Genomic DNA, 26,978 nt, shown 5'->3' with positions numbered 1-26,978 from the left:
AAAAACATCAAGAGGTAGAAAGAAGGGTGACATCATTTGCATCTAGTCCAACATATACCCGCATAAGAATCCTCTAAATAGTACCATACGAGGGGGCGGCTAGTTGGTGAAATGGATAAAGCACCGGCCCTGGATTCAGGAGGACCTGAGTTCAAATCCAGCCTCAGACACTTGATACTTACTAGCTGTGTGACCCTGGACAAGTCACTTAACCCCCATTGCCCTGTCCAAAAAAAAAAAATCAAAACAAAACGAAAACAACAGTACCATATAGATAGTTAGTCCAACTTGAAAACCTTAAGTGATAAAGAACCCACTGTTTTCTGAGTAGTCTGTTCCACTTTTAGATAACTTTCACAGTAACTTCCTCATTTTCCTACTTGTCTACTAAGGCCAACCAGGACAAGATTTTAAATCTTTTTCCACATGACATCTTTTTAAAGACAACTAAGATGGCCTTCTGAATTCTTTAGTCTATATATACATGCCTATTCCTTCAATCTGTCCTCGGAGAATGTGACTTCAAGGTCCTTTACCATCTTGGGTTCCCTCTTTTCAGTTTTCCTACAGCATTATTGATAGGCTTACTAAAATGTGGTATTCAGTTTGAGGTCCTTCACTATTTCGATTGTCTTCTTCTGCTGTTTCCTTGGGTTGCCTCAAGCTAACACAGTTGAAACTCCCATTCCATGTCTGCTACAGGTACTATACATGCACATGCGTTATATATGCTCATGTGCATGTGAAGTACATGTATATGTAGTATATGTGTAGTCAGGACAGAGATAAATAGTTAATATGAAATGAAAGAAATACTGATGTAGCAGTTTTCTTCTACCTCTTCTTACTTTTACATTGTAAGTTTCAATTTGTTAAGGAATTACAGATATAGGCATTTTTGAGTGTTTTATTTATGATGAATTACTTAATTTCATTTTAGTTAGATTTATTAAAAATAACAAATTCATTGCCATAGACTGGGGTTTTCTTTTTTCTTTTAATCATAAAGAACATGATGAAGCTCAGTTTTCAAATTATACCCTTCTACTTCCTAGCTTTATAGTCAGATTATTTTAATTCATTCCTCTTTGTTTTTAATGTCAAATCCATTTCTGAATATATTTATCTTTCCCCTACCTAAGTGAACTTTTCCTTGTAACAAAGATTTTTAAAAATCAGTGTATCAGGGGCAGCTAGGTGGCGCTGTGGATAGAGCACCGGCCCTGGATTCAGGAGTACCTGAGTTCAAATCCGGCCTCAGACGCTTAACACTTAGTAGCTGTGTGACCCTGGGCAAGTCACTTAACCCCAATTGCCTCAATTTAAAAAAAAATCAGTGTATCAGAGCCATCTTGCACATTAACCTCATCTGATGGCATATACAACATTCTATACCAGTAGCAGCCCACCCCCAATCTGTCTAGTGAGGGGAGGGAAGTACCTTTTCTTACTTCCTTTCTCCTGCCAAATTTGTCATTATAATTATATGGTGTTCAGGTTTTTTCCTTCCAATTTACGTTGTAATTGCCATTGTTTTTCTGGTTCTGCTTCATTTTATAGGAGTTTTGTACAAGTCATTCCTGTGTTTCTCTGAGTTCTACATATTCATCATTTCTCATGGTGCAAGAATATTCCATTATGTTAACATGGCAGTTTGTCTAGCTCTTCCTCAGGTAGTGAGCACTTATTTTGTTGCCAATTCTAGTTTGTTATTTATTTTTTAGGAGGATGGAGTTGCTGGTAAGAAAACTGTTCAAGGAAATGGGAATAAAGCTACAAAGGAAAGAGAGAGACTTCTCAAACAAAAAGAAGAAATGAAATCTTTAGGTAAGTAAATTTCAACTTTTTCCTGCTAAATCATATTAATGTATAAAAAGATAATTTCAGGGGGCAGCTAGCTGGCACAGTGGATAAAGCACCGGCCCTGGATTCAGGAGGACCTGAATTTAAATCTGGCCTCAGACACTTGACACTTGCTAGCTATGTGACCCCGGGCAAGTCACTTAACCCCAATTGCCTCCCCCTCCCCACCAAAAAAATCTATGATAACTCCTTTTGTCTTTGGAATAATATACAAAACCGTCCTGGCATTCAACATCCAAGCACTATGCTAAGCACTGAGGATACAAAATGGGACAAAAGATAGTCACTGTACTTAGCTCACGATTTAATTGTGGAGACGACAGGCAAATAAACATGTACAAAAATGCTATATACAGGATAACTTAAGAAGTGATTAAAAGAGAGATTGGAGGGGCAGCTAGATGGCGCAGTGGATAGAGCACCGGCCCTGGATTCAGGAGGACCTGAGTTCAAATCTGGCCTCAGACACTTAACACTTACTAGCTATGTGACCCTGGGCAAGTCACTTAACCCCAATTGCCCCACAAAAAAAATTTTTTTTAATTAAATTTAAAAAAAGAGAGAGATTGGGAAAGGTTTCCTGTTAAAGATTAAATTTTAGTTGGGACTTAAGAGAAGCCAGTAGGTGGAGATGAGAAGAGAGCCTTCTAGGCGTTGAGGGACTGCCAGAGCATAGGGAGACACTGAAGCTTGTTGAGTAGGAGGGTGACATTGTCAGACCTACCTTTTAGAAAAATAATCACTTTGGCGGCAGACCCACCAGTAAGCTATTGCAGTAGTCCATGCATGAGGTGATGGCATCTGTACTGTAGTACAGGCTGTGTCAGAGGAAAGAAGGAACATATTTTGAGAGATATTATAAACATGAAATCACCAGGTCTTGGCAACATATTGGGGGATGTTGGGAAGGAAGTGGGGGGCAGGGCTGAGAGATAATTAGGAATCTAGGATGACTAGTAGGTTGTGAGTCTGAGTGCCTGGGGGTTTAGGAGATTTAGGTAGAAAGATAATTGGTTCTTTTTAGGACATGTTGAGTTTGAGGTATACTGGACATCCAGTATGTTTTCTCTCCTTCCTCAAATTACCTGATATTGCGCTTCATGTTGTAATAGAATGGAAACTCCTTGAGGGGAGAGATTATTTCATTTTTATCCTTGTATCTTTAGAGCCTAGTAAAATATATGTGCTTTAAAAACCTCTTATAGTCCTTTCATACTCTCCCTGTGTTCATTTCTGGGCTACACTGTTTAAAAAGGACATTGATAGAACTCCAAAGGACAGCAAGGATGGTGATAGGCCTTGAATTAATGCAGTATGAAAATTATCTTAGGAGTTTGAAATCCTGAACCTGAGAAGAGAAGACTCGGGAAAGTATATGAAGTGCTGTCATGTAGAAAGGGCATTAGGCTTCTTGGCTTCAGAGGTGTTTAAATAATGAATTTGAAAGTGTTAAACAAATTTCAACTTACGGTCAGTAGGAACTTCTTAAAAACTAGAGCTGCCCAAGAGTGCAACAGATTGCCTTGAGAGAGGTATTGTGTTCTTCTTCATTGGAGGTCTTCAAGGTCTTCATATTTGGTCCTAGAGGCCAAATTGATCTACTAATCAAGCCAGGGGAGTGACTTAGTCAGACCTAGTGTTTGGGAACATTGCAGTAGTCTAGGTGAGGGTTGATGAGAGCCTTATACTCACATGAACAGAAAGAGGGATGGATTTGAGAGATGTGGAGATTATGAACCTAGGTTACTGGAAAGGTGGTGGTACCCCAACAGAAATAAGGAAATTTGAAAGAGGGTGGTGGGTTTTAAGGAAAAGATAATAAAGTGCTTTTTTGCACATGTTAAGTTTAAGATCTTCAGAACATCCAGTTTAAAATGTCTATTAGTTGATGATAAAGAACTAGATCTTAGCAGATCTGGATGTGTACCTATGTATGTACGTGTATCTTGAGGACATCTGCTTAGAGAATTTGATCCTTCACTATGTAGCTTTCTTCATTTTGCAGCCCAAGGAAATTCTGTCATAAAGGTTAAGTGATTTACTTTTGCAAGTATATAAGCAGATCAAGTCTCTTCTGATTCCCTAGTTCATCACTTTTTCTACTGCTGTACTATGTTGCCCACTAATGCATTGTTGGTGGAGTTGTAAACTGATCCAGCCAGTCTAGAGAGCAATTTGGAACTGCCCAAAGGGCTATAAAACTGTACGTACCCTTTGACCCAGCAATACCATTACTAGGTCTATGTCTCAAAGAGATCATTAAAAAAGAGAAAAGGCCCCAAAAGTACAAAAATATTTATAGCTGCTCTTTTTGTGGTGACAAAGAATTGGAAATTGAGGGGATGCCCAACACTTGGGGAATGGCTAAACAAGTTGTGGTATATGGATGTAATGGAATATTATTGTGCTGTAAGAAACGATAATCAGGCAGATTTCAGGAAAACCTGGAAAGGCTTACATGTATTGATGCTGAGCGAATGAACCAGAACCAAGAGAACATTGTATTATCAACAACCTTGTGTGATGATCAACTGTGATAGACTCTTCTCAGCAATACAGTGGTCCAAGATAATTCCAAAGGACTAATGATGGAAAATGCTCTCCACATGCAGAAAAAAAAGAAGTGTGGAATCTGGATGCAGATTGAACTCATACTGTTTCTACTTTTTTGTTTGTTTGTTCTTTCTTTTTTGAGTTTTTCCCTTTTGTTCTGATTCTTTTTTTTCACAACATGACTATTGCAGAAATAGGTTTAATGTGATTGTACATATATAATCTATATCAGATTGCTTTCTGTCTTGGGGAGAGAGGAAGAAAAATTTGGAATATTGAAAACTATCTCTACATGTTACTGGAAAATAAAAAATATATATTTTTATGATGTACTATGTTGCCTCATTCTATTTTGCATTTCCAGGCTGAGGAAATTTTCAATTTGACCTTTGATTATTTTTGTTAGGGATTATATGATTTAATAGAATTCATTAAAGAAGCACTTACTGAATGGCTGCTTTGATTCAAGGTGCTGTAGTGGGGAAGATGTAATAATGAGGAAGACTCATCCCCTAGTATCAGTGAGCAAGAGAGAGAAGCTATTTGCATAAACAACTGTAATACAAAATAGAATGGGATAAATGCTCAAATAAGATCCAAGATACCATGGGAGTTCATAGGTAGGAAAGATAACTTCTCATTGTGAAGGTAGTAAAGAATTGTGGAAGAGGTACCATTTGAGCTAGGTGCCTTGAAGGATGGATACGATTTTTTTTTAATATTAGCTGTTAGGGCAGAGGACATTATTTATTGGGAACAAATGCCCAGAAAGCATAGGGCATATTGGGGGGAGTATAAGAATTCAATTCACCAAACATTTTTAAAGAATTTAGTATGTGTACTGTGTTAGATGATAGGGATACAGTGACAAATTGGGGGGTTTAGTATATTGAGTATATTTGCAAGTAAATAAATTCAAAGTAACTTCAGAAAGAGGAAGAGTGTCCTATTAATAGGAGGGTGTGGGAGCATGTGAAGAAAAAAGTCATATAGAATGTAGCAACAAGGGATTCTCAATGTCAGAAGTGTTGAATACATTTTGAACAAGGTGTCAGGAATATAAGCACAAGATGACCCAAGACTAAAAAGGTAAATTGGAATCAAATTGTAGTCAAATGAATGCCACAATAGGGAGTTTGTTCACCGTTATTTACATAAAATGTCCATTTCATTTTTGCCAACACATAAAGCTTTAAATTTTGCTCCCTTTCCACAGCTTTTGAAAAGACAAGATTAAAAAAAGAAAAGGCTAGTGCCATAGAAGCCAAGAAAAAAGAAAAGGAATATAAAGAGAAAAAGAAGGAAGAATTAAAGAAAATTGTTGAAGAAGAAAGATTGAAGAAGAAAGAAGAGAAAGAGAGACTTAAACTAGAAAAAGAAAAGGTATGCTTATATTTGCTGCCTTCTACAAATGAAATATTATTTCCTTTATTCTGGGTAGCATAGGTTTGTATACCCAGGGAATTTTTTTTTTAAGGTGAAATTTTAGCACAGAATCTGGAACATAGTACATTTATTAAATATTTATTGGTTGATAAGTTATGGAATATAAAGGACATTTTTAATCAAAAAAGCTAAAGCTTATGTTTTAAAAATTAACAACAAGACTTTGTTTAAATATTGACTTTGTCAAGTTCTCCTTTTAATTAACCCTTTCCCTTACCCCATAATGCAGAACAAACTTTTCATCCTAGTTTTGGCATAAAAAGCAACTTTCCAACTAAGCTGTTTCCATACTCCTCCACTTTGCCAGGGAGGAGTTAGTGGTATTTCAGAAATAGTGACTACAGGTGCATCCTATCTAAGTTTAAAATTCTAACTATATCAATATATAATAATATATAAATATAAACCTGAGCTCCTATATGCTGGGAACTAAAGTGACAGTGACTAGAATAGTTGGGGGTGGAGAGGGATGTGTATTTGATATTTCTCTGACCCTGCTACATTTGGCTAGAGTTTTTGTGCAGAAGCTGTGCACTTTGTTAAGGTCAAGAAAGAAGAATGATAGCCCACCTAAACCCAAAAGGAGCTGAGTGATACACCCAGTAGAAATATCTGCAGAGCACATGAGGTTCACAGAAAGAGTTTGGAAGAGAGTCGAAGAGGGGCCCTGGATTACCATGACACTAGAGGCCTCCTTGCTTCATTTTCAGAGGCTCATGGAAACTCCAGAGTGGGGAAGCAAGTGGGAAACAGGAAGAAAGCAGGATTTATGGCACCAGTGGCACCTGCAACAACCAAAGGTCCCCAGAGTTGGAAAGCCACTCTTTTTGCTGCACAGCTCCTAGGTACTCCCACTGTGGTGAGAAGGCTTTTGGCACATTAGTGCATACCTGGGCAAAAGCCTGTGTGCACACTTATGCTAGGAGCATAAATCGGTTTTCAGTTTTTACCTTTTTTTGTAAATAGATAGTTCATAGCTATATCTATGTCACATAATTCCCATTTTTTTGGACATATCTAGATTCAACACAGATATAATTATCTTTTAGAAGAGAAATTTTAACAGTGCATAAATGGATTTTTTTAATATAGCAATATGTATAAAATATCATTTGAACATTCTCAAATATATAAAATACAGTATATCCCAGCAGTTAGGGGGGCTTAGAGAAGGTTTTGCAAAAGTATCCTAGACAGACCATTAATGCATAAAGCAGAGCTCTTTATCAGAGGGCCTTTTAATTAGTGCAAGTAGAGGCTGAAGGCCTAAAATAAAATGCTTAGGAACTTGGACAGTAATGGAAAAATACAGCCAAGATGGGTAGCATGACCTCAATTGCATTGGTCAGAAAGTCCATATCAGAAGATCTGGGATGTGTCGACAATGGCCCTTCAAGAGACCATCTTTACACTTATTTTCACTTGACCTTCACTCCCTCACTCTTTGGTATCTCTAGGCTGCTTGGGCTACAATCACCTTCACACCAAGACAAATCACTTGGTAGAAGGTAGAAGGTTTCCTATTTCTAATGTTGCAGACCAGAAAATACTAGATATTGGATAGGGAAGGCCAAAGTAATTCAGAAAGAGTATAAGAAAGGAGTACTTCCATACAAGGTATGGAAGTTTCCAGAAAGAGGCCCAGCAAGCATTATTGCTCAGGAAAGGGAGACATGCCTAGAGCTGATGTAGCCAGCCACTGAACCTAAGTTTGTTTGAGAGTATAAGATAATATTTATAAATGTGTATAAATGTATGCACACAGAAAAAAATATATTTATATAAAATATATTTCTAAAATAATTTAAAAACATATAAAATACAGAAATCTAGTATATAAATATATAACATGTGTTAAAATTTCTATATAAAATTTTATATTAATATACCTAAGGTAACTTTATATATATATATTTAAAATTATATGGACAAGTCACTTTATCTCACTGAGATTTCATTCTCTTATCTGTAAAATTTAGTTGTTGGCTTATATGACCTAAAGTTACCTTCAAATTCTAAATCTTGTGCTCCTAAGAATTAATATCATATGTAATGATTTATATTTAATTTTAAATTGACTTTAAAACAGCTTTTATAGTGTAATGCACTAGAAAGCTCTATAGTATAATACTTTTACTATTACTCAGTAGTTTTTTAGTTGAACATTTGATCTATGCACATTGCTGTACAAAGGAGAATTTTTTAAAAAATGTAGTTTCAAGTGAATTTTCAAAGAAAGCCAAACACACAAAATACTAATATGTATATGATTCTTTTCTTTTTTGGGGGGTTGTTTTGTTTTGTTTTGTTTTTTGCGAGGCAATGAGGGTTAAGTGACTTGCCCAGGGTCACACAACTGTCTGAGACCAGGTTTGAACTCAGGTCCTCTTGAATCCAGGGCCAGTGCTTTATTCGCTGCACCACCTAGCTACCCCCTATAATGTATATGATTTTAAAGATCTGGAATGTAATCAGAAATTAAAAAGAGATGACAGCACATCATTAACACAGCAGTCTTAACTATCTGAAGCATACTTGTTAACCAGAAAGTTTAAAAAAAAATAAGTGTGAGATAGTCTTGTGAATGAGCATAGACTAGGATAGAAGAATTGAATGCTAGCCATTACTTCCATTTCATTGTTTGTTACTTTGGACAAACCACTTTTCCTCTTTGAGCCTCTTTCTTCATCTTCTCTAATTTCACAAGGTTGTGAGAATTGAAAGAGGGAACGTACCGAAAGACACTTTGAAAATCTACAAAGCGGGGCACAGTGGATAAAGCACCGGCCCTGGATTCAGGAGGACCTGAGTTCAAATCTGCCCTCAGACACTTGATACTTACTAGCTGTGTAACCCTGGGCAAGTCACTTAACCCTCACTGCCCCTCAAAAAAAAAGAAAATCTATAAAGCATTATACAAATGTTTGTTACACTTGGTAATTTTTTTTTTTAATTCAGTCATTTTCAGTTGTGTCTGACTTCTGTGGCCTCGTTTGAGGTTTTCTTGGCAAAGATACTAGAGTGGTTTGCCATTTCCTTCTCCAGCTCATTTTACATATGAGGAAACTGAGGCAAAAAGAATTAAATGATTTGCCCAGGGTTACACAGCCAGTAAGCAGCTCAGACCATGTTTGAACTTGGGAAGATGAGTCTTCTTGATTCCAGGCTGGGCCCTCTATCTACTGCACCACTTCAATGCTTGTTTTTATTTTATATATAGTTTTAATAATCCTGTAGCATGTTAGAAATGAGGAGAGTTTCTTGACAGCTCGACAGCATGCTGTAAGTGACAAATTGAAAACCTGGCAGTAAGGGAAGCCGCATCCCTTTTCCCCTTTTTTTGATTTCTTTGGGGTATACCTCTAATGGTGGTGTCACAGGGTTAAAGGGCATGCATAGTTTACTGACTTTTGAGGCATAGTTCCCCAAAATGGCTTTTCAGAATGGCTAGATCAAATGAAAGCTCCACCAGTAGTGTAATAATATGCCTATTTTCTTCAACCCCTTCAACATTTTTCATTTTACTTTCTCCCCCCCACCCACACCCTCCCATCCTTGGTATGAGGTAGAACTTTAGAGTTATTTTCTGGCTCATTATTATAGATAATTTAGATTCGTGTCACCTTATTCAGAAAATATATAAGAATTTGTCTTGATTTTGTTTTCTTGAACATAATAATTTTTTAATTATAGGAAAGAGAGAAGTTGCGTGAAGAAAAAAGAAAGTATATAGAATATTTAAAGCAGTGGAGCAAACCTAGAGAAGATATGGAATGTGATGATCTCAAGGTACTATATAAAAAGTTAAATGGTGGTATCTGTTTTATTGGTTGCATTGTATTATTCTCACAGCTTTTACAGGAAAGAATACATTCAAATCTTCCTTTATACTAGAGTGTTCTAGAGTGATTCCTTACCTCCACAGTGGTTTTTGTTTCATTGTCCTTTGTTACCTTATAGGGAGCCAAAGGAAGATCAGGCTGAAGATTGTCTAAACCCACTTAACATCTCCCAACTTTAGGGCTATTTCTGAAAGGCACATCTCTGACTGGCTTGTTACTATAGGCCTAAGATTTCTTAGGCTTTAAGTATTTCCAGTCTGTCTGCATTTCCCAAAGTGATGTTCCTATCCATATCTTAGTACACTCAGTTGAGTGATTTGGGTCCCTGTGATGATTGACATTTCAGAATTTTAAAATTAACATATTTACTATGTTTAGGGAGGGGAGAGGGAGGGAGAAAAATCTGAAATTGGAAAGCTTGTATAAACAAAAGTTGAGAACTATCTTTACATGTAACAGGAAAAAAATAAAATACTTTATTTTTTTAAAATGGTAGGTTTTATTTATTTTGGGGGGAAGTAAATAGGGGTCTGAACTTGAGATTTCTTTGATGTGGTCAATTTCTCACATGCAAAATCTCTTCACGAATTTATTCTATAGGGGGAAGTCATCTTTTAATCTTACTTGTCTGGTACACTGAGAAGTTAAATGACTTACTTGCCTATGATCATACAGCTTCTTTGTGTCAAGAACTGAAACCCAGGTCTTGATGGTTCTTTAGCCATTATGTAATGCTGCCTCTTGATCAATTTTGTTTGTTTGTTTGTTTGTTTAGTGAGGCAATTGGGGTTAAGTGACTTGTCACACAGCTAGTAAGTGTTTAGTGTCTGAGGCCGGATTTGAACTCAGGTACTCCTTACTCCAGGACCTGCTCTATCCACTGCGCCACCTAGCTGCCCCTTGATCAATTTTTAACATTTTGCTATTAGGATAGTGTATTCTGGGTACATTCCCTGTGGTAAAATTAATGAGATAACTAGACACTAAACTTTAGCTTTTAAAAAATAACACGTTTTTCTATTTTGAGGTTTTTCGTCATTGCTCTGATTTTTCTCTTATAACATGACTAATGCAGAACTGTTTAATATTATGATGTATGTATGTGTGTGTGTGTGTGTGTGTGTGTGTGTGTGTGTGTGTGTATAACCTCTATTAGATTACCTGCTGTCTAGGGGAGGGAGGGAGAAAAATCTGAAATCGGAAAGCTTATATAAACAAAAATTGAGAACTCTCTTTACATGTAATGGGGAAAAAAATATTTTATTGATTTTTTTAAAAAATCACAATATAGCCCTTTCTTATGTTATTCCCCTTCCCTTCTTATACTTTATGGTCCAGCCAAACTGGCTTTTTTTTTTCTTCTCCTCATATGTAGTGTGAAGATCTCTCATCTTCCGTCCTGCCTAGCATGTGTTTTGTCTTCATTTCTGCCCCACTGCATCGTGTGTGTGTGTGTGCGCGCGCACGCGCGCATGCGCATGTGTCCTCTCCTTGTCTGTCTGTCTGTCTCTCTCACTTTCCACTATTTCCCTAGAGTGAGTGCTTAATAAATGTTTATTGTTTTATTAAAATACTTCCTTCCTGTCAGAAGTACAACAATCTTGTTACTTTACCCTAAACTACAGGTTTGAATTATGTATGTAGTTCTTTGGACAGATTATAGCTGGAAATCTCAATATAGTTTAAATTACTACTGTTATCTTCTGTTATTATTGTTGTGGTCTGAACAATTTCTGGGATATATAAGTAATTGAGGGCCCACATCATATTCTTGTACAACTGACCTCCTGCTCATACTGACTTCTAGCATGCAGGGGCAGCTGGAAATACAGAAGTATAGGACCCGAAATCTCTGATAATCACCACCATTGCTTAGGAAGAAGCAGCTGACTAGACAAAGAAAAACTGAATGTGTTTGATTTAGATCATTAAAGAGTAGGAAACTAGATCTCTTGCAAGCAAGTTCTTCTTTTGAGCAGACACTTTGGCATGTTGACAATATAACTTTTAAATTTCTTGACATCTCTTCCTTGGTTTTCCAGGGAAATTGAATTATAAGTATGTGTAAGGCACCTATGGGTTTTATTTATTCTGAGCTAGCGTGTCTGAGAATGTTAACAGCTCATTGCTTTTTGAACCATAGATACTTATACTTTTTTTAAAAAGTAATCATTTTGATTTTTTCAGTAAATTGCAGTTCTGAGAAGTCTATGTAGTATAATTAAAATGTATAATAATGACCACATCCCATTCATCTTTTCTAATAAAGTTATTGACTTTTAAAATAGTTATTAACATTTAAAAATAATTTTAAATAAAATGAAAGTTTTTAAATAAAATAATTATAATTTTAAAGTAGTTATTAATTTTTTTTTAATTTTCCAGGAACTTCCAGAACCTACTCCAGTGAAAACCAGACTGCCCCCTGAGATCTTTGGTGATGCTCTAATGGTGTTAGAGTTTCTTCATGCATTTGGGGAGCTTTTTGACCTTCAAGATGAGTTTCCCGAGGGAGTAACTCTAGGCAAGCTCTTATCTTTAGAGGAAATTCATCATAACCAGGGGTTTATTAAGGGTTTCCATGGCATAGATTCTGAAGGGAAAGCTCACATTGTGGCTCCATTATAAAATGATAATAACTCTCTTCTAAAGATTTCTTGATTATTTTCATATTATCTTATGATCACAAAGTGCTAGGTAGTGGGAATGGTGGTGGTGGGTAGTAGTCATTATTGTCATCTTGCATTACAGATGCAGAAATGGAGACCAAAAAGTTTGGGCTTGTTATTTAGGTCATATTAGGGACTCAATGGTAATGGTATACGATTAAAATTTAGTTATTCCAGGAGCAGCTAGGTGGCGCAGTGGATAGAGCACCAGCCCTGGATTCAGGAGGACCTGAGTTCAAATCCGACCTCAGACACTTTATACTTACTAGCTGTGTGACCCTAGGAAAGTCACTTAACCCCAATTGTCTGACCAACAAACAAACAAATTTATTTATTCCAGTCCTCTAACTAGTAGATTAAAGTACTTCTCAAAAATATTGACAGTAGCACATTTTTCCTATTTGCTGTGCAAATTATAATTTCATTTGTAGTGATCACCTTATTTCATAAATTTAAGCTTATATGTAATTTTTGAATTGGCATACATATTATAATACTATGCCACTATTTTGATGTTTCATTATGTGTGTATGTGGTTTTGTTCTTTATTTAGTAATGGTTTTAGTTACATGTTAAAATTAAAGGAAATTAGTTTTTAATATTCAGTACTTTAAATAATGCATGTTTTTATTTCAGTGATCACTCCCATCTTGGCCTTGCTGTATCTTTGTCCCCTGTATTTGTAACATTAAAAAAAACAAATCACCAGGTGATGATCCTGGTGATGATCTTAGCCCCTTTTAATTTAACTAGACTGGTACTTGATGAATAGGACCTTCAAGGCTTAGGTAGGACCTGTAGCATTTGTGCTATGTTGACATAGCCTTCAAGACCTTAGTGTCACCTTGTTTATGGAAACATAAGACATCATTTTAATTCTTGGTAAATAAAAATATCTCTATTGCAAACATAAATTTTAATTTTCTAATGCTATTGTGTTTCCTATTTATATAGAAACAATTTTACATTAATTTAAAATATTTTGTTTTCAGAGGTTTTAGAGGAAGCTCTTGTGGGAAATGATAGTGAAGGCCCACTATGTGAATTGCTTTTTTTCTTCCTCACTGCCATCTTTCAAGCAATAGCTGAAGAAGAAGAAGAAGTAGCCAAAGAACAAATAACTGATGCTGACACCAAAGGTTAGAGTTCAGCTTTATATTGCTGTTTGAATTGATATTAATTTGTTTGGATGTAAAAATAAATTTCACAAAGACTTATAAAAATTATTTCCTTCTAGAAGTTGAAAAAATTCATTTGTGGGTATGGCATAAGTTGTTAGATGTTGGTATGTATTCTAAAGGTGCATTATTGTTTTATATAAATAAGAATTGTTTTTACTACAGCATGGTTTTGAAGAACTTAAAGATTTTTGTTCCCAGTTTTTCCCCTTTTTGACTTTAAACTTTTGTTCTATAGCAGAGCATATTAAGAGTTACTGCTTTTTAGGCAGTTTTTAGATTTTGTTTAGGCAGTTTTAGACTCTAAAATTGAGTAATGTTCTCTTCAGTTTCTTTTTCTTAGAATATTCTTAGCTGTGGGGGTAGGGATTTCATTTTTAAAAATTTATCCTGTCAATTCCAAGTTCACAGTTATTACCTTAATATTTCTTCATTATCACTGTGGCATTTTAAAAGTATGAGAATGTCTTAAGAAAAGTCTCTAATATTTTTATATGTATCTTCCATTTATCCCTTACTTTCTCCCCTGTTTTAAAATAACATTTAGAGAGAAATTCTTGAACCATGTAATGTATATGCAGGTGAAAATAATTGCCTACAAATGTGTTAATCACAATGTGGTATTCTTTATTAGCAGCACTCAAGATGAGATTTGTGTCAAAAGAAATTAAAAATGACCACCCTGTCACCTCTGCATCAGGAATTACAATTGTGGTTAAATAATTTAATGAATTTTCATTTTGAAGGAATTAAGTACTACTTAGTTTGACAGAATTTGAAACTTTAAATCTCTAAGGAATCCCATACTTAAATAGATATAGAGCCAAGGTTGGCAGATATTTGACCTGGCTAACTTTGCATTCTTTTACCAAAGTCAAATAGCTTGCAAACTGTAACTTAAATCTTAGACATTCTTTCTTCTAGGCCTAAATTAAATAATATACTAACATATGTTGCATAATGATTTTCTGTTATTATATGTTTATTATATAATATGAGTATGTATACACAGTTCTTTATTGGCAAAGTATATATGCATACCCGTATACAGCAGGGATACCTACCAATGAAAATGGAGATATTCTTTTTAAAGATAAGCTTGAAAAGAGTAAAAGGAAAAATATAATAAAGACTTTCTAAAATGGCGATATTGAGGAGGAATATTGTGGGAGGAAATTTACATGTAGAAAAACATTATCGCAAATATTTTTTCTTGTAGCCATTAAATTTTATTGTGAGCCATAATAATGTCAATTGTGTTGTACTGAAGAGTTAACCAAGTCAAAAATTGATTAGAGATTTGAGGCTATATATTATAAAAATATCTGGAATCCCAATGATATTTATGAAAGGAAAGAATCAGTCATATATAAGGCAACTACACTTAGGCTGGGATACAGTGGCAAAAATTAAATAGATCTCTGCCTTGAAGGGGATATACATAAATATATATCTACACTTATATACAATTAGAATGAAAAAAATATTTGTATAGTTTGTTTTTCTATGGATTTCCCTTGCAAGAATCAGTATTTTTCATAGAAATCATCTTTAAAATTCTTTACCTTTCCCATCTTTTCCCGTCTTGTCTCTAAAAAGAACATTTACTTTTGATAAGTACGTATGTATACATAGATTAAATTATGACTACTTCAATTAGAGGACAAAATTATGCTAATAAAACTTAATTCTCAACACTTAAATTTGGTGCATCTATTTTTATTGAGATATACCCTAGAATGCCTTTGTCCCTTATTGACCCAATAATGTTATTCACTGATTCTAGAAACCTCCAGTCAGACAAATGGAATGCTGTTGATTTATTTTAATGTGATTGTATAATTTCCAAGTTGTACCTCCAGTTTATTTCTCTAGGGCCTTTTATTTCCCTTGCAATAGGTTATTATAAGGTATGTATTTTCACTACAGAAAGTAATCTGAATAAAGTCATAGCGTGGTAATCAATTGACAAGGAAGAAAATCAAACTTATAAAAATTAATATTCCATATCTGAGTATTTAGAGGTATTGGAAAATTTATGTTTCTTACCATTATAATTCAAAAGTATATTTGGCTAGATAAGTTTATATGGGAAGAATAAGGAAGTTTTAGATCAGATGTTTCCTTGAAGACTTCAAAAAGGCTCATTTTTGTCTTTTGAAACCTAGCTTCAGGTTTTTTTTGGGGGGAAAGTAATTTGTTTTTTTGTTTTTTTTTTTACTTTTCACACATCATATGCATTCTTGTTTGTGCTTATAATATATTCCTTGAAGCATTTGATGATTATGGTGTTGTCATCATTAGTGTAGGTTGAATTTAGATAGCTTGTACAAGTTAGGAACAGAAACATGCAATTGTTAACTTGGAATGTATCTCAAATACCATTTAATTCAAACCCTTTTATTTTATAGATGAGGAAACTAGAGCCCAAGGAAGTTATATGAAATGCCCAAAGTCACATCAACTAACCATTGGCAGAGCCAGGATTAAAAGCCTAGGCCTTTTGACTTCAATCTAGTTTTCTTTCCATTCCACTACAAGTCACCAATAAGTGTTTGGGGGTTTTGGGGGGTTTTTTTTGCTTTTTTGATTGAAACATGAACATTCTGTTTCTTACCATTCTTTGGTTTCAAGATATACTCCAAGGAGATTTTCTTCCTTTTGCCTCTGGGATTGCAAGATTTTTAAGACTTAGAAGAACTTTTTTTTGTTAAGTGGAAAATTAGTGAATTTCCCTGAGCACTAGACAGCTGTGAATTTTGATCATTTCTAACCTAGAGGATTGTGAATACAGTATTTGGAACTGTGTGGGCTAATATTTTATTATTGGATAGTGTGAAAGGGCTGACCATATTTCTGTCAACCCTCTGGAGAACTATCCACAGGTGCTGAAGGGTCATTGTTTGAGCCTAATGAGATTTTCCTAGAAATGACTATATTGGTAATTGATATGTAAAGTGTTACCGTTTTTAGGCTTTCTTACTAACAACTTATGTTTGGTTTCTAAAAATTATAGCATTAAATGACCTTGTCATGAATTACCTTTCAAAAATCTTTGTAAAAGACTGGGTTATCTGAATTGTTTGATTTTAATTTTTGAAATAGCCTTTCCAAAGACCAAAATTTTAAGTCAAGAAACACAGTATTGAGAAGAATGATTTCTTTAAATGATTTTCAAAGCACATTACAACTTTTATGTAAATGTTTATGTGCGTCTATTGTGAATATCTCAGTAATTGTCTTTTTTACATAAAATGGTGAGAAAAATTTAGTGAGTATTGCATGATTTAGGATATTTAGTTTTTAGATGGAGTGTAGGAAGAATGAAAAGTGATAATTTCTTGTTGTACTTAGTGTCGATTCTGTTGAGGCTTATGAATGCTAAGTTGTCTCTTGAATCTTTTTAAAAGGGCCGCTTTCCTACCCAATACACAAGCTTTGATTTGCACTAGAATAAAGTATTTATTTCCTTAAAGATTTAACAGAGGCTTTGGATGAAGATGCAGACCCCACAAAATCTGCACTGTCTGCAGTTGCAACTTTGGCAGCTGCATGGCCACAGTTACACCAGGGTATGTGTGGGTTTACTTTTTTTTTCATTTAATTTTTCATTTTTATTTTTATAAAAAGGTACATTTTACATTACTAAATATCTGTAATTGTTTATATTCTAAGTAACTATTTTATTTTTTTTAACAACTGTAGGCTGCAGTTTGAAAAGCTTGGATCTTGATAGCTGCACTCTTTCTGAAATCCTCAGACTTCACATCTTAGCATCAGGTGCTGATGTAACATCAGCAAATGCAAAATATCGTTATCAGAAACGGGGAGGATTTGATGCAACAGATGATGCCTGTATGGAACTTCGTTTAAGTAATCCTAGTCTATTGAAGAAACTTTCAAGCACTTCAGTATATGATTTGTTACCAGGTAAAAGGGAAAAAAAGATAAAAGAAAAAGCCTTTGTGATCCATTTTTAGAACAATATGCAATATCTACCTGACTCCATTTTTCTTAACTATTCTGCTTCTCTATTCTGAAAAGGCTAAGAATTTTATATTATTTGACAAAAAAAAATTTTAGGTAATATTCAGGAAATTTAATGTTTTCTTACATGTAAACAATAGAAAAATAATATCATATTGCTTTTTATTATCATTGTAGTTTGTTTATAATTTTATTTTTATCCTTCCCTTTGTTTCATTCTAAATTTGAACTGTATTAAATTGTATAACTTATCTTTAACAAACATTTCTTAAGTGTCTACTATGTGCAGTGCACTGTGTTAGAGGTGATAAGGATTTTAAAAAGCCATCCCTACTTGTGGGAAGCATATGCCTCATAGGAGATAAGATATATAAACAAACCATTATAATACTGTACATAAGTGTCATAAGAAATGTATAAATAGAATGCCATTTTATGTCCTACCTGTATGTCTACACCGCTCAGTTTTCTTTGTGGGCTCATCTTTCATGTCCTTCCTGTTTGTGGGTATACCCTAGGGCTCTGTCCTGGTCCCTCTTCTCGTCTTTCTCTATACTCTCTGTGATTTCATAACTCCTATGGGTTCAATTACTATCTCTTTTTAGATGACTTCAAAATCTACATATTTAGCACTTCTGAGTTCTAGCTCTTACAGCTCCTTGCTCATATATCACGTAAGCATTTCAAACTCAGTATGTTCAAGATAGAGCTCATTAACTTTCCCACTAAGCCCACTCCTTTTCCTAACTTTTCTTTATCTGTCAAGGGTCTAGGTGTCCTAATCACCTGGGTTCAAAACCTCATTGTTATCCTTGACTTTTCCCATTCCTGACTCCCTATTTCCTGTTAGTTCCTAGTTCTTATCTATGCTGCTACCTGTATAACATCTCTTCCACCTGTCCCCTTCTTTCACATAGCAAGAGGTCAGACGTTTATTAATTCTTGCATTAATATGGGAATAGAACAAAACTGCCTACCTAATGCTTCCCCCACTCCCAGCCATGCCATTTTACATATGTAAAATGTGTGTATGTGTAGTTTTTGTCTTTTCAACTAGATGATAATTGTGTTAATAATCAGAAGTCATGTCTTATTTTTTTTACTCTTGGATATTTTAATGTATTGCTAGGTACCCAAGTACTCAAATGCTTATAGAATGAATGTACTAAAGAGACATTTTTAATGATCAGTCCCTAACCATGCCTTCCATTAAATGTTAAAATAAAAGGGAAAATTTTAAAAATGTTTCTTTATTAAAGTCATGGTAAAAGGTATCTTAACCTAAAAGACCAGTGTATCAGGAGTTGTGATTATAGATTTGGAAGACTTTTTTTTAAAAATCTTAAAAGTATAAGGTATGAAAAACACAAATACATAGCACTAATATTTATTCTTTTAACTAAAACAACTTAAAATTGGGCAAATAGTTATATCTTTTTATACTTGGTTAAGGGAACATTCAAAAGTTTAATGAAGTTTCAATTAAGTTGTTTAACAGTTTACACAATTGAAAATTAAAACTGGCCCAAATGGTTCAAAAATAGTGTTAAATATTGAAAGCAAAACTCTCATGTTCATTTGAGAAATTCAGGATCTACTGTGAAAGTAATTCATCTAATTATTACAGGTAGATGGATGGAAGGTGAAAGCAAAGTTTCTGTCCTTGAAGAATTTATTATCTATTTCCTAGTTGGAATAAGAAAATAGATTATTATAAATGCTACCAAAGGAATTTAGAGAACTATGAAGATCCAGAAAAATGAAAATACCATATTAGGCTTTCTGATAATGAGTAGAATTTTGACAGGTGGAAATTTTATGGAGGAGATATTCTTGAGAGATTAACATGGAAATATAAATATCAATAGAAATAGCAAGAAGTAGAATTATTGTTACAGGGTAAAGTAGCAGAAATTATAGTTGAAAACAACTGCAAAAAAACTGGAGAATTGCACATGAAAATGATTTATTTGCAGGCTAAATTAAGAAGGAAAAAGCTCAGAATTGTTGGGATTCCATAGAATTTTGAAAAAATAGAATATGTCTGCTGTTTTTCGGGAAATTGTACAAAAAACTTTTCTAGGTTATATTAGGGAAAATTGTAAGAGCTTGAAGATTTTTTTTTTAAAGCTTGTAACAAGATGAGAGCACTGCTCTTTTAGAAAACTGACTTTGGCAGTGATGAATGGGTTGACTTGGGAGGGAGGAACATAGAAAAAGGAAGAAAAAAAAGGCTGTTTAAAATAGTGGGGGGGAGGGGAGCTAGGTGTCACAGTGGATAAAGCACTAGCCCTGGATTCAGGAGGACCTGAGTTCAAATGCAGCCTCAGCCACTTGACACTTACTAGCTGTGTGACCCTGGGCAAGTCACTTAACCCTCATTACCCTTAGGGGGAAAAAAAAGGAAACATAAAATAGTGTAGGAGTGTTGCAGTGTTATGGAAAATATGATGTTGGGAAACTTAAGAAAAATCATCAGTCCTTGGCAACTAAATCAATCAAAGGTGACATGAGGGTTTTTTGAGCCTGAATGATTGGATGGTTTCTATTAACAAAAATAGTGAAGTCAGGAGACATTTGAATTCAGGAGATGTGATGTCTGGTTTTCAGTAAAGATTTTGGGATGTTGATAGAGCATCTAGGTAAAGCTCTCTTGTAGGCACTTTCACATATAGGTGGAAGGGAGAAGTTCTTATGTCATGGACCCCTTTGATGGTATGGTTAATCCTTTGGACTCTTTAGAACAATGTGGGTTTAAAAATATTGAAGTGATTGCTGAACATCAGTTGGAGTTTAGTGAAATCTTGTATAATTTTTCTCCTCATCCATGTCATGTATGCCCTGAAATAGACTTGGAGAAGAGATTTGGGTTAAAACTTTTAGGAAAAATCCTTACTTGAATGAATAGTTGAAGCTTACTGATAGAAGTGATACTAAGTGGTACTAAGGAAGAAGCAGTATAGGATTTCAGTTATAGGTTTTAGTAAAACCTAAGGAAGAGTTTTGACAGTAAAGTGATAAATAATAGCATCAGGGATAAGGCAATATGATGTAATAGAACCTTAAAAGTCAAAAAGGGGTAAGTTTGGGGACCAGCTCTGATATTTCCTAGACAGGACACTTTATTTTTTTTCTTCATTTGTAAAATGGGACTGTTACATTGTGCGCACAACCTGTACCTCAGAACAGACGTTGTAAAGAAAGTATTTTATCCAAAAAAAAAAGTGTTTCCATCTGTTTTCAGATACTATCAGTTCTTTCTCTGTAGATGGATTGCAATTTTCATAAGTCCTTCAGGGTTATATTGGATCATTGCTTTGTTGAAAATAACCACATGCCTCCCAGCAAATCATCTTACAATATTGCTGTTATTTTGTATACAGTACATTTCACTGTGCTGCAGTTCATGTAGGTTTTTCTGATAGTATCTTGTTCATCATAACCTGTAAATAGTACCTTAAACTTGACAAAGAATTTTCTTCATAATAGCCCAGCAAAGTAGGTACCATACGTTTTGTCATTATAATCAGTCATTAATGATGTGGGCTGGAATTTGGGGTCAAAATGATCGTGAGTCATCCCAAAAGAATTACAAGACTCAGTGACTCAGTTTCCCAAGTTTTACTGCAATGCTATGAGTGATCACAGGGAGAGAACCAGAAAAGTGGAAAGGTTTCTCTCCAATAGTGAAAGAAAAGACAGTTATATTTATATATATATATTTATATATATTTATAGATAAATTGATTTTAGTCCCATTATAATAATCTCTACCTTGGGGGGAGGTATAGGGGAGGGCTTATCCTAATTTGGAGTTCCTGGGGTCCTAAGCCAACCCCCAAGGCGGGTCCCTTTTTCAGTGGAGGTGTGTTTTGGGGGTTTACATGTCATATGGTGAATTTGGGGACAGATTTGGTATTTTCTGCGCATGTCTCTGTTTCCCATGACTAGTTTCAAAATATCTTCATTTTTCTTTATTTCTAGTCTAAGTTTCTATAGCCTGTCAATTTTATCATTGTTATATTCTTAGGGCTTCACGGCCTAGCTCCCTCTGTTACCGTTATGTGCACTGATTTCTGTGGGTAAGAGAACCTAGCATCCTGACTTGTAATATCCATTAACTGGGCTCTAACTCCCTTTTGGAGCTAGTATCTGAATTAAAGCTTGGGTGTGAATGTTATTGCCTCTTTGAGCCCACTCTGATGAGATTAAGGTCTTTGAACTAATTGTGTTCTAAATTTTTCTTCCTCCCTCCTCAATCCTCCCTATAAAATCAAGTAATTCAGTACTTACTTGTGCAGTAATGCAGAACACCTTTACCTTTTGCTTTTTACTGCTCTCTCCCCTAATCTGCCCTTCCCTCCTTCCCCTCTTCTCCCTGCCTCTCTTATCTCCCTTCCTTCCCTCAGGACAAAAATATATTAGTATACCTACTTGAGTATGTATGTTACTCCTTCTTTGAGCCAATTCTGATGATATTAAGGTTCACTCACTCCCCCACTCCTTCCCTCTTCCCCTCCCCTCCATAAGCTTTTTTCTTGAAAGTATTTTATAAACTTTAAGTTGCTATATGTATATGTATATGCTATCTGATTTGTGAGTTAAGTTGAATATAAATGTGAAAATAAGTATACAGTAATGAATAGCTACCTTGGAGTCAGTAAGATCAGGGTTCAAGTTTCTTCTTTGAAATATACTGATTGTATGACCCTGGGCAAGTCTTTTAACCTCTCAAAAGTACTGCTACTCTCAGTTTCCCAAGAAACTCTATAAGATTATAGGTTGCATAATGGTTGCCAAGTCTCCAACAAGTAATAGGAGTTTTCTCATCAAGAATTTCCTGTCTACTTGGTGAAATCATGATCTTCTTCCCTCCACACTTCCCCCAAATCCCAAAGAGAACTATTTATGGTATTAGTGAATTCTGTGATAGATTTTAAATTTAAGATCTAGTACGCAATGATTTTATTGCTGCCAAGGAAAAACCATGTTTCACTTTAGTCCGAAGTTGGTTTCTGTCTTTTGGGTAAATAACCTAAAAATGAATACTTAAAGAGTAAATGATTCTGCATTAACCATAAAAACTATTTCATTTAACCAGTGAATAAGATTTTTGTTGATGGTATTTTTATTCATTACACTTAAGTGCCATTTTAGGTAATGTCTATATTGAGTCACTCCCCTGATTTTTTTTCCCTTTAAATGTGCTTTTTTTCTTTTAAAAAAAAATGTGCTGTTTAACATGTTTGACAGCCTTTTCACTTTATTAGGCATTTTTGCATTAGATCACAAGAACTAGGGATTTTATATGCTCCTATTATTTATAATTTAGAAATCATATTCTTGATTTTTTAACAGGGGAGAAGATGAAGATACTTCATGCTCTCTGTGGGAAACTATTGACCCTCGTCTCCACTAGGGATTTTATTGAAGACTATGTAGACATATTAAGACAGGCCAAGCAGGAGTTTCGGGAGCTCAAAGCAGAGCAACATCGAAAAGAGAGGGAAGAAGCAGCAGCCAGGTCTGAATCAGATAAAGTTATTAGACATAAATGACTGTAACTTAGCATTCAAATGGAAGAGTATTGGCTCATTTGTGGCAAAAGCTTTATCTTCCTACTTGACACATGGATTAGTGTGATGTAGAGGAAAAAAACCCTTGGCTTAGGGTTAGAAGACCCATATCTGTGTCATAGGTCTTTTGCTTCTGTGACTTTCAGGAAATAACTTAAATTCTTTTGGTGTCTTAGTTCCTTCATCTGAAAAGTGGAATAAAATACACTGCCTACTTCAGAATTCTTGTTTAATGATCACATGATATTTATAAACCTTAATGTTATATAAATATAAATTACAATTTACTGGCTGTCTTGCCATTCATCTTTGCCTGAAGAGAAATTATAGAAGATTTAATTTTTTTTTTACATCTTTGGGGCTGTAATTGACAATCCAGTACTAAAAGTAGTATTTTCCATGTCCCTTATAATTAAAGAAAAGATTCATATAGTGCTTGTGATACCTCCTACATACATCAAATAAGTTGAAGCATCTTATAATATCTTCATGATTAGGATTCGTAAAAAGAAAGAAGAAAAACTTAAAGAGCAAGAACAAAAGATGAAAGAAAAAGAAGAAAAACTTAAGGAAGAAGAACAAAGAAATCCTACTGCAGAAGTATCTACTGGGTATGTCTTTAATTACTAGCTTACTCATTAATATTTTTTAAATCCTCGAGTTTTATGGACATTAAATGTTATAAAATGCCAAGTGTTTCTATAATTTAGGAGAGCAGTTTTTATTACTGTGAACTTATTTAAGTATAAGCTATGCTTATAGCTTTTATACATTTTCTCCATGGAAATTATTTTTTGTTTTGTTTTCTTTTTTGGTGAGACAATTGGGGTTAAGTGACTTGCCTAGGGTCACACAGCTAGTAAGTGTTAAGTGTCTGAGGCTGGATTTGAACTCAGGTACTCCTGAATCCAGGGCCAGTGCTCTATCCATTGCACCACCTAGCTTCCCGGAAATAATTATTAATGATAAAAATCTAATTAATCCATAATGTAGATGTACTGTATCTTCTGAGTCCTAATGAAACCTTAGCCTAGTGAAGGATAGATGACTAAAAAAGGTAGAAAGTTCCTATTTGGGAATTCAACTGGCTATAATTCTTAGCTCCCATGAAATATATTGCATGGACAGTTATTTTTTCACTTTAGCAAATGAAGTAATAATTTTTGGTTGATTTTTTTAATAGTCTTTATTTTTATATTTCATCTTTTCATTTCTACCCAGTGAGCCATTCTTTAGGCACTAGATTTGGAATCAGAAAGACCTGAGTTTTGAATCTTGCATTAGATACAATATGACCCAGGGCAAGTTACATTTAACTGCTATCTATTGTTGCTATTTATTATCCTCATTTTCCTCATTTTAAAAATGAGGATAATAAGATTACTCAGGATTTGTTATGAAGATCAAATAAAATCATGAAGCAAATTTTTTGAGTGCTATATAAATCTTAGCTATTCTAACAAGTAAACTATAAAGTAACGTATGAATGTTAGCTATTCTTACAGAAGGGGAAAAAGCAGTAAAACTAAGCAACATACTATTTATGACAGTCTATGCAGTATTCCAGATTCATAACTCACCACTTCTGCAATTAAAGTCAAAGAAAAAGTGTACTTTCTTAATTCTTCTTTAGACCAAACATTTATTATTGTTGTAATTGAGTGATGTTTTATAGTTTGCATCTAATTTTATAATTTTTTCCCACTTACATAAACACACACACACACACACATTGCTGTGGTCATTGTATATGTTTTCACTGTCAATTTATACAAAAACTTTATTTTGTTGGAAAGATAGAACCATATTATGGGGTTGAGGAAATTTTTAAGTTTCTAGAAATGGAAATAAAGTGTCCTCTGAACAGTTGGTATACTTGACTATATTATATTGTATATACACTTAGTGAATTTAGTGCTTTTTTTTATTAAGGGAAGAAGAGCGAGAAGATCTTGATACTAGCACTGAAAGTAAAGAAATTGAACAGAAGGAACAGGATCAGGATACAGCCACAGAAGATGAAGAAGAGTTGGTACTTCATAAAAGAAGAAGGGGTAATTACTATCGCTTTTTTTTTTTTTCAGCTAATTTAAAAATTAAATTTAAAAAAGAGCAGCTATATGGTATAGTGGGTATAGAGGCAGCCTCAAAACCCAGAAGCCCTGGGTTCATTTTTACCTTTGAACTTATACTGTCAAGGCATTTAAAGTCCTATAGTTAGCTCCCTAAGTCTGTAAATGACAGAGAAGGTGCTAATCTACACTGGTTTCCTCACCACTGTTTCCTATAAAATTAGTTTCCTATGCCAATGAAATCATAAGACCAGTCCCCATCCTTATCTTCTTAATTATAGAAATTATTATCAAATATTTATCCAGTTCTAATCAATTATGAGTAAAATGCTGTTAATCTATTTTATTCATAAGATAGAAGTAGCACCATAGGATTGAAGAAGGGAAAGATTGTTGTCATAAATGAGAAGAAAATGGAGCCCTGTAAGCTTTAGGCTACTTAATATCCATTTCTGCAAATAGCAATTACATATAAGCAAATATGGCATCATCAAGAAATCATGCCATACTAACTTCACTTATTAAATAGATTAGCTAAACTAGTAGGTTAATAATGCTATAAATGAAACCTTATGCAGATTTTAGGACATAACTTTTTTTAAATTTCATATTCTTATATACAGTGGATCAATATATGAGCTATATGATAGTATAGTTAGTTGGATATGGTTAATTGGATTTTGAAACTGGTTGAATAACTGGATCCAGAGTAGTCATTAATGATTGGATATCATCTTGGAAAAAGTTCTATAGTGGAACACCCCTGAGATTCATACTTGGCCTTGTTCTGCTTAACATCTCGTTTTTTTGTTTGTTTTTGTGGGGCAATGGGGGTTAAGTGACTTGCCCAGGGTCACACAGCTAGTAAGTGTCAAGTGTCTGAGGGCGGATTTTGAACTCAGGTCCTCCTGAATCTAGCGCCTAGTCCCTAACATCTCTTTAAATGACTTGAATAGAAATATAAATATTGTGCTTATCATATTTGTAGCTGACAGAAAACTGGAAGTGTCAGATCATCTATTGGATGACAGAATCAAGATACAAAAAATTTTAATAGACTAAAACATTTAGTAAACTAAATGTAATAAAATGAAATTTAGGCTATGTCATGTAAAAATCAGCTTCAAAAGTATAAGATGAGGAAGGTGTGTCTGGATAGCAATTCATCTAAAAAAAGATCTTGGGATTTTAGTGGACTTCTTGTTCAATATGAGAAAAGCTAATTCAAACTTAGATTACATTGAGAGGTTATAGTATCCTGGAGTAGGGAGGTGATAGATAACCCTGCTCTATTCAACCCAGCTTAAGCCATATGTAGATTATTGTTTTCAATTCTGGACACCAGATTATCCAAAGGAGGGTACCTAGAATGACATATTCTGCTTGACCCGAAAAGGCTTGATGTAATGTAAGATAAAAGTAGAATGGGGGCTACCTTAGGGAGAAGGAACCCATTACCTAGAGGTCTTCAAACAACACTGAGGTTTGTTGTAGAGCAGGATCTTGTTTCAGGTATAGTGGTCTCTGAGGTCCTTTCCCGCTCTGTGATTGTGTGAACAAAACTGAACATATTCCCTGTGATTTCTTTCCTCTATTTTGGCATGATCACTTAGGATAATTAGATGTTGAATTAAATTTATTTTATCTTCAGGAGAAAAAATATATATTAATGTCAGTGATTAGATTGAGACAGTATTTTTAAGATTGTTTATGGTGGGGGCAGCTAGAGTACCGGCCTTGGATTCAGGAGTACCTGAGTTCAAGTCCAGCCTCAGACACTTAACACTTACTA

General features: G+C 34.5%; 1 protein-coding gene across 3 annotated transcripts in view; it reads left to right on the top strand.

The window, feature by feature from the left end:
* The window catches only part of BAZ1A (bromodomain adjacent to zinc finger domain 1A), a 209,331-nt gene that overhangs the window by 154,508 nt on the left and 27,845 nt on the right, over positions 1-26,978 (top strand). For all 3 annotated transcript variants that reach the window (XM_043984698.1, XM_043984696.1, XM_043984697.1), the window contains exons 8-17: positions 1,725-1,827; positions 5,633-5,799; positions 9,556-9,651; positions 12,090-12,228; positions 13,366-13,512; positions 17,028-17,123; positions 17,257-17,481; positions 22,897-23,062; positions 23,612-23,725; positions 25,047-25,168. In XM_043984698.1, coding sequence (XP_043840633.1) covers positions 1,725-1,827; positions 5,633-5,799; positions 9,556-9,651; positions 12,090-12,228; positions 13,366-13,512; positions 17,028-17,123; positions 17,257-17,481; positions 22,897-23,062; positions 23,612-23,725; positions 25,047-25,168 — 1,375 coding nt within the window. The remainder of the gene's footprint in view (positions 1-1,724; positions 1,828-5,632; positions 5,800-9,555; positions 9,652-12,089; positions 12,229-13,365; positions 13,513-17,027; positions 17,124-17,256; positions 17,482-22,896; positions 23,063-23,611; positions 23,726-25,046; positions 25,169-26,978) is intronic.

The sequence above is a fragment of the Dromiciops gliroides genome, chromosome 2 (genome assembly GCF_019393635.1).
Source record: "Dromiciops gliroides isolate mDroGli1 chromosome 2, mDroGli1.pri, whole genome shotgun sequence".
In the NCBI taxonomy this organism is placed as follows: Eukaryota; Metazoa; Chordata; class Mammalia; order Microbiotheria; family Microbiotheriidae; genus Dromiciops; species Dromiciops gliroides.
The sequence above is the reverse complement of the archived record's forward strand: the minus strand, read 5'-3'. Positions and strand labels throughout refer to the sequence as shown.